Source organism: Marmota flaviventris, chromosome 3 (assembly GCF_047511675.1).
Source record: "Marmota flaviventris isolate mMarFla1 chromosome 3, mMarFla1.hap1, whole genome shotgun sequence".
Lineage (NCBI taxonomy): Eukaryota > Metazoa > Chordata > Mammalia > Rodentia > Sciuridae > Marmota > Marmota flaviventris.
Window position 1 is genome coordinate 75,185,233 of NC_092500.1, and position 13,299 is coordinate 75,198,531.

General features: G+C 37.0%; 1 protein-coding gene across 1 annotated transcript in view; it reads right to left on the reverse strand.

Moving 5' to 3' along the window:
- Window positions 1-13,299, reverse strand: part of LOC114084223 (mucin-19) — a 115,141-nt gene that overhangs the window by 60,535 nt on the left and 41,307 nt on the right. Inside the window, exons 50-68 of the mRNA XM_071609287.1 lie at window positions 12,999-13,091; window positions 12,681-12,761; window positions 11,931-12,005; window positions 11,484-11,582; window positions 9,466-9,561; window positions 9,193-9,291; window positions 8,934-8,999; window positions 8,285-8,371; window positions 7,977-8,066; window positions 7,645-7,743; window positions 7,392-7,436; window positions 6,734-6,820; window positions 6,426-6,512; window positions 5,664-5,738; window positions 5,221-5,319; window positions 2,217-2,312; window positions 1,945-2,043; window positions 1,674-1,739; window positions 946-1,032 (exon numbers count right to left, since the gene is read on the reverse strand). Of these exons, the coding sequence (XP_071465388.1) occupies window positions 946-1,032; window positions 1,674-1,739; window positions 1,945-2,043; window positions 2,217-2,312; window positions 5,221-5,319; window positions 5,664-5,738; window positions 6,426-6,512; window positions 6,734-6,820; window positions 7,392-7,436; window positions 7,645-7,743; window positions 7,977-8,066; window positions 8,285-8,371; window positions 8,934-8,999; window positions 9,193-9,291; window positions 9,466-9,561; window positions 11,484-11,582; window positions 11,931-12,005; window positions 12,681-12,761; window positions 12,999-13,091 (1,626 nt within the window). The remainder of the gene's footprint in view (window positions 1-945; window positions 1,033-1,673; window positions 1,740-1,944; window positions 2,044-2,216; window positions 2,313-5,220; window positions 5,320-5,663; window positions 5,739-6,425; window positions 6,513-6,733; window positions 6,821-7,391; window positions 7,437-7,644; window positions 7,744-7,976; window positions 8,067-8,284; window positions 8,372-8,933; window positions 9,000-9,192; window positions 9,292-9,465; window positions 9,562-11,483; window positions 11,583-11,930; window positions 12,006-12,680; window positions 12,762-12,998; window positions 13,092-13,299) is intronic.

Sequence of the window (13,299 nt, forward strand, 5' to 3'; positions counted from 1 at the left end):
TTTGATACCAGGGATTGAACTCAGGGGCACTCAGCCACATCCCCAGCCCTATTGTGTATTTTATTTAGAGACAGGGTCTCACTGATTTGCTTAGTGCCTCACTTTTGCTGAGGCTGACTTTGAACTCCCAATACCCCTGCCTCAGCTTCCAGAGCTGATGGGATTACAGGCATGGACAATAGCACCAGCTATGTGCATTTTTGGTATGCACTTATTTGAGTAGTGGTTCTGACCTAATTTTGAACATGGAAGCAACTGTGGCTTTAAAATATATGTATATATATGGTCTTTTGTCCAAGGTTCCATGTTCAATGAGTCTGTGTTGAAAAATTTTCTCTACTCAAATATGATTTTGAACCACAACAGCACACTATGTCTTTGCTACAGACTCACAGCATCAGAAGCTTCAAATCAAGGATTCCACGAACATTATGGACCATAGGCACATAGAGGGACAATTTTGTGATACTTTAGAAAGATCATCTAATCCAGGTGACACACTGCTACCTCAGAAATTCTTGGTGAGGTGTTTTGGCCTTGTATGCTTTATTCTTCACCACAAAGAACTGGGACACACTTACACCCTCCATTTGACTCTGATGAAAGCCTGGACTACACCCTCTAGGTTACCTGATTTGCTGCTAGCAGAATTTATGGCTACTCTAGCTAATTCTCCATGGATAGTATTGGTGAGAACTTCAGAAACTCCTATGGTTTTTAGGGCCAAGAGCAGAATATGGGGTTTGCAGAATACATATTATTTCTGCAAAACCTAAACATCATTGAGAGTCTCCAGATTTAGAAAATGAAGGAAAAAATCCTCATAACTTTTCTTGGTACAACAATCTAATCCAAGTTAGGTCCTGATTTTACAAATCTGCATCTGCTGCAGAAGAGCATGGATCATAAATGCATATGCATCACAACCAGAACAGTGGACCTTACCTGAACCAGTGGCTGCAGTCCCTGCCTCTCTAGGTGTGCTACCACCTTGAGCTTCAGGGGTTGTTCCAGATGATGCTCCAGGTGTGCCTGAGATTTATCAGGGAAAAAAAAATAAGTCAGCTTAAGAAACCTAAAGGCGGGACTTCTTATCAACAATGATCTGGAATATGCTTTAAAATAACAGATGGATTTACCCTATAAAATTCGCTGGCATTTGACACCGTTTCTCAGGGTAAATAAGACAAATCAGTTAATTCTGAGAATGTACTCTTTCAATTAAGTTATTGTTGTTAAAAATGGGTTAATCATGTCAAAAAATCATGATTAAAGTTTGATATCCTTTTCCTTGTACACTAGAACTATCTTAAACCAATTTGCATCTTTTCCCCTCTTGATTGCTTTCCTTCTTATTGTCTTAATTACTATCTTACTATCCTCTTAAACTTATTACTTATTGCACCTAGATGGTTGTTAATTTCTCTGTTTCCCACTTGGCACTGTGTAACATCAGTTAGATTTCCCTAATCTTTCATGATAATCCACAGTGATTCTGAAATGTATTAAGAACAAAACTCAGACTTGATATATTCATGCTTTTCTGGAAATTGGCAACACCTCTACCATAATGGTCAGATTCCTAGATAACACTGTCTCTGAATAGGTTTGGGGAAAAAAGCTCTCATGTCTACTGACTGCCTGGATTTCACCTGCTTATGCTCCTTCAGTACCTGTGGTTCCAGATGTGTTCTCACTAGCAGAGACAGTGGTGGTTGCATCAGCTCCTCCTCTTGTTGCTATGGGGAGAAGAATGGTGCTTAGGTCTATACAGAGAGCTAGGAAGAAAACACTCTTTGAAGGACACTGCATACTTTCAATTTTGTCATCATTGCCTTCAATATTCTCCATTGTTACCTTTCCTATATCTCATTCTCACATTTGGAGATCTTACACAACTTGTATTAGATCCCAGCACAAGTCCCTTGGAAGTGTCTCTCATACCTGTTGGGCTTCCAGTGCCGGTGGCCCCAGTGCTGGATTGCCCAGCTGTGTTGTCTCTGACTGCTCCTGAAGTGGTTCCCGGCAACTCTCCTGTTGTACCTGACAAACGCATTAACAGTGCTTGCAATAAATGCTAGTTTCTCTGAAGGTAGAAATTGGGAGGTCAATGCAAAAATGTAATCTTTTTGTATGTGTTCATTATTTACCCAACAACCTACATGCTTTGATATTTTTATGCATTTCATAGACACTAAGCACACATCCTGATTTACCTGAAGTTCCTGTGCTTGTAGCTCTAGTGCTGGGTTTGCTGGGTGTCCCAATCTCCTTCCCACTAGTTGTTGGTGCACTAGGGCCTTCTGTTCCTACTGAAGAAAGACAGCATTTCAAATTGCCTTATGCATAAATCAAATCTTTTAACCTCATAAACATACTCTGAAAGAGCCAACATTATTCTTCTCATTCCTGTAAAATGTTTAAGTGATATATTCTAGTATTCCAGGTTGCAGATAGAAAAATCAAAGAATCAACCTACAGCCCTCAACCTCTGATTTATAGTCAAATCAGTGCTTTTATCCAATCTATGGCAATCAACCAACTTGTAATATTTCAATATATGCTAGAGACATTCTTTTTTTTAAGAGAGAGAGAGAGAGAACATTTTTTTAAATATTTATTTTTTTTAAATTTTTGGTGGACACATCTTTTTATTTTTTTTATTTTTATGTGATGCTGAAGATCAAACCCAGTGCCCCACGCATGCCAGGCGAGCACACTACCACTTGAGCCACATCCCCAGCCCATAGAGACATTCTTGTAAAAAAAAAAATCCCATAGTATTAATATAGAATTAAAATTTTAATAAACAAGGTCATATATTATCCAAGCTTTTATTCAACAGTTAAATGATTTTTGTGACAAGATGCTATATTTTCAAATGTTTGCCCTCAGTTTCACTTCTCATCACATCACAAAATTTGAGTCCACACTCTGGAGCCACACATTTGTGCACCAAATTTTGAGTAGCCCTTTTGCAAATCATTGTACTTACTGTATGATAACCAGGAGATTACTCATTGAGACCTCATTATTACCCAAGTATATTTGATTCAGATTTTTGTGAATATAATCTAATTGGTTGAATGTTTTCTCTGATATAAGGAGGCTGACTCATAGTGGGGTAGGGAGGGGGAGCATGGCAGAAATAGATGAATTCTAGATAGGGAAGAGGGGAGGGAGAGAAAGGGAGGGGGCAGGGGATTAGCAAGGGCGGCGGAATGTAATGGACATCATTATCCAAAGTAGATGTATGAAGACTCAAATTGGGTGTCAACATACTTTATATATAAACAGAGATATAAAAAATTGTGGTTTATATGTGTAATAAGAATTGTAATGCAAAAAAATAAAAAGCAAAGTACATGTATAAAGGCATGAATTGGTATGAACATATTGTATATATAAAGATATGAAAAAGTGTACTCTATGTGTAATAAGAGTTATAATGCATTCCACTCTAATGTATTTAAAAAAATAAAATCAATAACACAAAAAACCTTTTTAAATTAAAAAAAAAACCTAATTGTAATGGGGTGTTATTGGTGGGGTTCTAGAATAAAAAAGGATCTTATGTAAAAATCTAAGGAAATATGAAGAAACTGTGTATTTTAGTCAATAAAAAAATTTAAAAATAAACTAACTGGTCCAGTCTAATTTCAATAATTTTACAGACCTAATTGGATTAACCGATTTTTTAAATACCCCTGTAATATATAAATTATATATTTTAATCCAGTAACTATAATTGAAAATGCAGTATATTTAAAACATAATTTAATTCATAAAATTTAAATCAAAACAATAGCTTGGAAAAAATAGAGGAACTATAGAACAATGGTGTGTTCAAATTAATAAATGCATAAAAGAACATCAGAGCAATCATAAAAAAATGCCTCTTGACAATAATAACATTTTGATTTACATTGAATGCAATCAGAACTATTGAAGCATTTTAAATAGATCAGAGAGAAGCTGATTCTTGAGATTTTGGAATGTCATTCTGAGATGACATTGATGTGCATAGAAACTGGAAAGGAAGTTGGAAAAGAGGGGGAAATGTGGAGAAGTGCTTCTGCAACTGAGCATCAATCCCCAAAATACTTGTTAACAAAGTCTGCTGGGCTCCACCGGATACTTTCTGATTCTAGGTTGGTGAACCCAGAAATGTGCACTTTTAACAAGTTTCCACAGGATTCTGATGCTGCTGGACCAGAAACCACACTGTGAGCACCATCGTATTAGAGGAAGAAGGAAAGCTAGGCAGAGGACTGAAAGGACTGGTGAAAAGGGTTTAACAGTTGAATAAAACACAGGAAAATGGAATGCAAGGAAAAGGCACATTGAAGTCTAAATGAGTTTAACCAATGGCATGAAAGACATTTGTAAAATTTAGTTGTTTCAGTTTTCAATCTGAATTATCTACCTTAAATACTGTTAATAATATTATATTCCTGGACCCAACAGTGATTGAATTTCATCAAGGATGCACAGGCATATTCCTTGTTTTTTGTTGGGAGTGAGCTCTTACGTATAGGTCACAGAATTGGGGAGCCAGCTAATGCCCAATCCACATTTGAACTAGGCTTTGCAAGCTTGAGAACTTTTGTTATTTTTTCATCTCATGGAAATAACAACAAATAAAATCAATGGTGTTAAATTTGACTAAATTACAAAGAAAATATTTGAGAGTCAATCAAACAATTTAACGGGCCACAAAACTACATCATTGATGTTTCACGTAACTGCAAATACTAACTACTGAATATTTCCAAAATCATGGAATTGACCAATTTATCTAAGGCTGGACTCAGAGAAGAGTTATTGCTGAGGTGAAATGTTAAGTGCCAACATGGAATATAGGCTCTGTCTCATATCTTTGTTTTACCTGCTTGGAAGCTGTGTCACTTCTAAGTCTCTTGTTGGTTCCCGAAGTTATACCTGGTGACATTCTAGTAATCCTTGATGAAGTTCAAAAAAATTGAAATACCTATCTAAAAAAGCTTCACTGGGGCTTCCAGCTATCAGATAGTGGGAACATGTAACTGTAACATGATATTATTTAAGAAAATAACTTGTTAAAAGACTAATGGTATTAAATTTTAAATAAAAAGATCACCTAAGTCTGGTAATCGATTTGGCAAAACATTATCTGAACAGCAATGTCTGAAACTAGTTTTTTTAGCTGGGGTCAGTATAATTGCTCTGAACTGAGCTTACCTGATGTATCCCCAGGACTGGTAAAGCTGGTGCTCAGCTGGGGTGTGGTTTTTGTACTTCCAGCTGTGGAGGTGATGGGAATTGAAGTTCCAGTAGTACCTGAGAAAAACCAAAGGAACTTCTCACCTAAAGTCTACTTGAACCTTATTATAATTGGGTAATCCAACAGTTCTTTTACTTCTAATATGTAAAAACTGAATAAATGAATCCTGTAACTTATTGCCCATAGTTGCATATGATTTTGTTCTATGATTATTTTCTTGAACATTTGGTTTACTTATTGCATTTTTTTTAAACAAAAATATCTTCCTACATCTAGAATTAGGTCAAATAGGTTTTCATATTTTTATCTCAACTACTTTGCATTAAAATAAGCAGGATTCCCACAAATTACTCTTCATTTTGACCAAAGCCAGGACCTCTGAACACCATCCTCCGCTCACCTGAGTGTACTTCAGGTGATGTCTCTTCATTGCTTTGGGCTCTGGTTGTTGTACCAACTGATGGTCCAGTAGTGCCTTTAAAAATAAACAATAAATAATATCATTATCTTTGATGAAGTGGTATAGAACATGCTGCTTCCTACTTTTAAAATATCTTTCACTTATTTGTATATGTTTCTCCATTTATGTTTCAATCTTTTTAAAAGTTATCATAAACCTTTTATGACTAGAATCGTTAGGTGAGGTAAATCACTTTAGTTGCAAATGATATTGCTTATTATCTACTTCTTCAATGTTCATATATTTGAGCCCAGTTATTCTGATCTAGTCTGTATATTAGCACCAACTGAGGCTTTCCAATATATGTATGCTTGGGCCCTTTCTCTGTGATTCTACATTCAATGAGTCTGAGAAGGAAAAGTGTTAAAAATTTCTGTATTCAATTCTAATTTGTAGCCAGTAGAGTAAACCTTGGCCCCACTCAAAAATCACAGCCTCAGAGGCTCCAGATCAGAGGTCCTACAATTATTATGAAATGTAAGCACAAGCAGGGATTCTTACAATTATAATTCAGTATAGAAAGATCATCTAATCCACTCAGTACACTGCAACCTGATAAACTGTTGGTCAAGAATTGCCCTCCCATTCTTTATTCCCTTCCTACTTCTTTCTACTCAACCACACTCCATAGAAAATAACTGGGACATATAAACACATTCCATTTTATACCTGCACACTCATGGACTTCTCCCTCTAACTTACCTGATTTGCTGCTAGCAGAGGTTGAGAAAGGTCTAGCTGAGTCCTCATGACTGGCAGTGGTGGAGCCTGCAGACACTCCTGTGGTCCCTGGAAACAAGACTAGGTGCATGAGGGGGAAGTATATTATTCCTGTAAACTTGAATGATTGAGTCTCCAGAATTTAAAAAAAAAATGAAGAAAATATCCTCATAACCTTTCTAGGCCAGCAACATAATTCCAATTCAAGCCTGATTTACAGACCTGCACCTGCTACAGGAGGGCATGGATCATAGCTGCTGATATATCATATCCAATCTGGTGGACCTCACCTGAACCTGTGGCTCCAGTGCCTGCTTGATTAGGGGTACTGGCACCTTGAGCTTTTGGGGTTGTTCCAGATGATGCTCCAGGGGTGCCTGATATTTAATGAGAGGAAAAAAAGTGAAAAATTAAAAGAGGGTCTTACAAATATGTCTTGAAATATGCTTTCTTGTTAAATGCACTCATCTATCCTATAATCCTCACTAATCTCTTAAATTCTTTATCAAGATAAATCAGGTAACTCCAATAATGCACTGTCCCATTAACATATTTGTCATTAACCAATACAATAATCATATAGAAAAATTATGAGTAAACATTGTTGTTCTTGTCTCTATTTCCTACCATTTTCTTATGATTCAGTGTGCATCTTTTCTTATTGATTGTTGTCCTACTTATTTCTTGTCTTCTATATCTGCACGGTTGTTAATTTCACCCTTCACAGATTGACTTGTGTGGGATCAGTTGTAGTCTACATTTCATTAATTTCACAGTGGACTCTAAAAATATATTGAACACTACAGACTGCTTATCAATATATTTCTGAGATTTGGCATCATCTAAATGATAATTGATTCCCCTAGAAACCTTGTCTCTGACTAAATTTGAGCACAAAGCTCACATGTCTACTGTCTGTATTTCACACTGGTTATGCTCCTTCAGTACCTGTTCTTCCAGAAGTGTTCTCAACAGCAGAGGCAGTGGTCGTTGCTAATGGGAAGGAGAATGGTGCTTATTAATGTATGAAGAGTCTAGGAAGAAAACACTCTTTGAAGGACACTTTGTAGTTTTATTCTAGTCATTAGTTCCTTCAATGTTCTCCATGGTTACCTTTCCTTCATCTCAATCTCACATTAAGGGATCTTGACAAAACTTGCATTAGATCCCACCATAACACCTTAAGTAGGCCCTTTCTTACCTGCTGGACTTCCAGCACTGGTGGCTGCAGTGCCTGATGGTCCAGGTGTGCTCACACTGCCTGCTCCTGAGGTCACTCCCAAGGATTCTCCTGTTGTACCTGATAAACACAGTAGCAATGCTTGCAACATATGCTAGTTCCTCTGAAGGGAAAATTTGGGATATCCTAGATAAAATTTCAATCTTTCTGAACATTTCCATCATTTATCCAGCAGTTTCATGCCCTAACATTTGTACTTTCTGTTTGTTAACCCAATCCAGAGAATAGAAATTGGGACATACTTACACTCTCCATTTTACAGTTTACTTATAGACTTTGCTTTCATATCTTACCTGATTTGCTACTAGCAGAGGTTGAGAAAGGTGTAGCTGAGTCTCCAGGGCTGGCAGTAGTGGATGAACCAGAAGACACCCCTGTGGTTCCTGAAACAAGAACCAGTTGGGAGCAGGGGGTCCACATTATTTCTGCCCTTTGCATGGATATTTGGGTCTTCCCAGGAAAAAGAAAATGAATGATATGATGTTTTCATCTTTCAGCTGTATAATCCCAGTTGGGACCTGATAACTAGAGATCTGTATGCACTATAAGAGAGCATGGATAGGAGCTCCTAAGGAATTACATCCAAACTGGTGGGCCTCACCTGAACCTGTGGCTCTAGTGCTTGATTCTTCAGGGGTGCTACCTCCTTGGGCTTCTGGGGTTGTTCCAGATGATGCTCCAGGTGTGCCTGATATTTATCAGGGGGAAAAAAGTCAGCTTAAGAAAACAAAAAGGAGGGTCTTTATGAATAGGGACTGAAGTATACTTATTGCTATTAAAAGAATGGATATGTGTACCCTATTAATTTCACAGACATCTTAAGTGTTTCTCCAGGTAAATAAGGTAGATCAGCTAACTTTGATAATGCACTAATTTGGTTAAGATACTCATTATTAATAAAATGTAACATTTATGTAGAAAATTCAAGGTTAAACATCCAAGTCCTTATCTCTCATTATTAGAATTGTCCAATAATAAGATCATATTTCCACTTTCCCCTCTTCATTGCTGTGCTACTTATTCTTTGAACACCTATGCTTCCCAATCATATCCTATTTTCCACAAAGTTTCTAATACAATGGTAAGTACAAAACAAATATCTAATAGTCTATTTCTGATCTTCTGGACACTTGGCATCATATAAATAACGAAGATCAGATCCCTAAGAAACCCTGTCTCTGACTAGGTTTTGAGCAAACAGCTCTTATGTCTACTGCCTGGCTTTCATGATGCTCATGCTCTTTCATTACCTGTTCCTGCAGATGTGTTCTCACCAGCAGAGATGGTGGCAGATGTTTCTGTTCTTCTACTTGTTGCTAATGGGAAGAATGGTGCTTAGTATACAGAAAGTCTAAGAAGGAAATGCACTTTGAAGGACACTTCATAGTTTTATTAGTTCCTTCACCGTTCTCTATTTTTAAACTTTCCTCCATCCCATTCTAACACTCAGGGATCCTGACAAAGCACACAACAGACCCATCATAAACCCCTAAGTAGTTTCTGTCTTACCTGCTGGGCTTCCAGCACTGGTGGCCCCAGTGCCTGGTGGTCCAGATGTTCTGTCCCTGACTACTCCTGAGGTCACTTCCAGGGCCTCTCCTGTTGTACCTGATAAACACAGTAGCATTGCTTGCAACATATGCTAGTTCCTCTAAAGAGGGAGATTGGGAGATCAAGGCAAAATTTTGATCTTTTTTGAACATTTTCATGATTTATCCAACAGTCTAGATGCTTTCAAATTTGTACCCATTTCATAGGCATTAAGAGCACATCCTGGCTTACCTGAACTTCCTGTGCTTGTAGCTCCAGTGCTGGGTTCCCTGGGTGTGCTGACCTCCCCCCTACTGGGTGTTGTTGTTCTTGGGCCTCCTGTTCCCACTGATAAAAAAATAGCATTTCAAATTGCCTTATGCATCAATCAAATCTTTTAAATCATAAATTTTCTTATACTCTTACTGATGCTTCTCAACAGATGTGGCAAGACACCCATCTCTATTGTTTTCCATCTGTGCTAGAGGCTTTCTTTTAAAAATGCCCAATATTATATATAATTACAATGTATTAATAAATACCTAGAAGTACTATGAAATAAATCCATGTATAAGATTTTAAAAAGGTATCATAAAATATAAAAGTCTTGTTGAGCTGTTAAAAGACTATGATGTTTGAATGCTACATTTCTATATAATTGATCTCTATTTCACTTGGTCTGAGAATTTCAGACATTGAATAAGCTGTTCCAAATCACCAGACTTACTGTCTGATAACAAAATATATCATCTATTGAGATGTCATTGTTAGCATGTAATTCTGATTCAGATTTTTGTGAATATAAACTAAACGGTAAACATTCTAAAATTAAAATAAGTTTTTTGATCCAATGAGAATTACCCAGTTTATTTTCCTGCTATGGATAAACTATATCTTTTAATTCAGTATTTTTAATTTAAAAAGCTTATTCAACAACTATTTGAGTCATGCATTTTATTTTATTTTATTTTATTTTTTTAAATCTGAAAGGACTGTATTGGTTCTGGAAAGCATACAGTAAAACTAAAAAACTTTTTGCAGAAGGAAATTTCCAACTCTATTTTCTTTTTTGTTGTTGTTGTTGTTTATATCTTTTTTATAATTTTTATTATTGGTTGTTCAAAACATTACATAGTTCTTGATATATCATATTTCACATTTTGATTCAAGTGGGTTATGAACTCCCATTTTTACTCCATATACAGATTGCAGAATCACATAGGTTACACATCCATTGATTTACATATTGCCATATACAATATACACTAGTCTGTTGTATTCTGCTGCCTTTCCTATCCTCTACTATCCCCCCTCCCCTCCCCTCCCCTCCCCTCTTCTCTCTCTACCCCCTCTACTGTAATTCATTTCTCCCCCTTGTTTTTTTTTCCCTTTCCCCTCACTTCCTCTTGTATGTAATTTTGTATAACCCTGAGGGTCTCCTTCCTCAAGGAGCTTGATATCAAATCAGAGACACGGCATCTGATAGAAGAAAAAGTTGGCTACAATCTACATACTGTGGGGTCGGGCTCCAAATTCCTCAATAGGACACCCATAGCACAAGAGTTAATAACTAGAATCAACAAATGGGACCTACTCAAAAAGTTTTTTCTCTGCATTTTAAATTAAAACAATAGCTAAGCAAATAAGTGTAGGAAAAACACAATGAGGCGATGAATTTGTTAATAATAGCATGAAGAAGAAAAGTCCTGTTCATATAAAGTTTTGATTTATCTTAAAAACAATCAGAAATACTTTAGTAGTTCATAGTACAAAAAATATTTGAAAACTTGAGTTTTGGGAAAGTCATTCTGACATGACATTGATGAAGTGTAAAATGGGAAGGTTGGAAAAGAGTGGGAATTGTGGAGAAGTGCTTCTCCAACATGAGTATTGATTCCCTAAAACACTGTTAACTCAATCTTCTGAGCTCCACCCCAGCACTTTCTGAATATAGGCAGATGGACCCAAAATGTGCCCTTCTAACAGGATCACACAGGATTTAAATGATGCTGGTCATTGAAATCACACTGGGAGGACCATGGTGTTAGAGGAGAAAGGTAAGCTAGGGAGAGGACTGCAGAGACTGGGGAAAGGATTTCACACCCGAATAAAACACAGGCAACTTGCTAAAAGGCTAAAAATATTAAATGGTAATTGCATATGAAGAACTATCTCCTGAGTCTGATATTTGATTTGGAAAAATCCTGGGCAACATTGCTGAAAATAGTTCCTTGGTCTGGCCTATAAAATTAGCTCTGAATTGGGCCTACCTGATGTGTCCCCAGGACTGGTGAAGTTGGGGTTCAGTCGGGCTGTGGTGCCTGCACTTCCAGCTGTGGAGGTGAGGAGAACTGACGTTCCAGTAGCACCTTGAGAAAAGGTCAAAGGAATCTCTCACCTAAAGTCTACTTGAACTTTGCTACTAATGGGTGATCTAACTATCCAATTCCTTCTAATTAGTGATTGGATAAGTTAGATCACCCATTGGTAAAAATTGATTAAAAGAATTCAGCCACGTAGTATACAGAGTTGCCCATGATACTTGTTTTAATGTTAATTTCCTAAAGGTTTTTTTTTTTTTTAAGACATCTTTCTATTGGTTGAACTGGGTCTCTGTACATTCATCTCAACTACTTTGCTTTAAAATAAGCAGGATTCCTACAAATGACTTTTCATATTGACCAAAGCTAGTACCTCTGAACTCATCCTCTACTCACCTGAGTTGCCTTCAGGTGATGTCACTGCATTACTTTGGGCTTTGGTTGTTGTGACAACTGATGATCCAGTAATGCCTGTCAAACAAACAACAAATAATATAATCTTTGATTAAATGATACAGATCATACTGAACTCTGCTTTAAAATTATCTCAACCTTTCATACATCCTTGTCAATCTCTGTTTCAATCACTAGAAAAATTTAACATAAATCTTGCATGACTTAGATTCCATATTGATTCTTAAAACTAACACTGCTTATTATCTATTTCTTTAATAGTCATAATGTTGAACCTCATAATTATAAATGAAGCTGCATATTGAAATGAATTGTGGCTTTAAAATACCTGAGTGCACAGGCCTGTTTTTTCCATAGTTACACCCTCCATGGGACTGGGAAGGAAAAATCCCAAAGGTTTCTATAGTTGATTTTAATTTCTAGCCAGAATTGCAAACTATGGTCTCACTCCAGACCACAGCCTCAGATACTCCAAAACAGTGGTCTTCCAACTATTAAGGCCCATAAACACATGCAGGCATTCTCAAAATTGTATTAGATTATAGAAAGATTATCTAATCCAGTGGGTACACAGCTACCTGATAAACCATTTATTGGTCAGGAATTGGGCTCACTTCCTCAAGTAACTTACTAGATTTTCCTGTTCTTTACAACACTCCAGAAAATAGAAATTGGGATGTGCTTACACTCTCCATTTGATATCTTACTCATGGAATTCTTCCTTACACTTACCTGATGTGCTGCTAGCAGAGGTTGAGAAAGGTCTAGCTGAATCCCCAGGGCTGGCAGTGGTAGATGTAGCTGCAGACACTCCTGTTGTCCCGGGAAACAAAAATGAGTGCATTGTGGGGGACGGTACACATTATCCCTTCCCTTCATATGGGTATTTGGGTTTCTCAGAATAAAGAAAATGAAGGATATTATCCTTTCATCTTTTCTTACTTCAATAATGTAATCCCAGTCAGTGCCTGATTTTATAGACCTGCCTCTGCTGCAGAAGGGCATGGATGGGAGTTCCTGATGCATCGCATCCAACCTGGTGGACCTCACCTGAGACTGTGGCTCCAGGGTTTGCTCCTCCAGGAGTGCTGCCACCTTGAGATTCAGGGGTTGCTCCAGATGATGACCCAAGTGTGCCTGTTACTTATAGGGAGAAAATGGCAGCTTATGAAAATCAAAAGGAGTGTCTTTGTGAATATGAAATGAAATATATTTTCTTTAGCCTTTAAAAGAATGGATGTATCTATCCTGTAAACTTCACTCATATCAAAAGGTCATGCTAAAGGTAAAATTATGTAAATTAGATAACTCTTATAATGTGCTGATTCAATTAGGATATTTATTACTCATA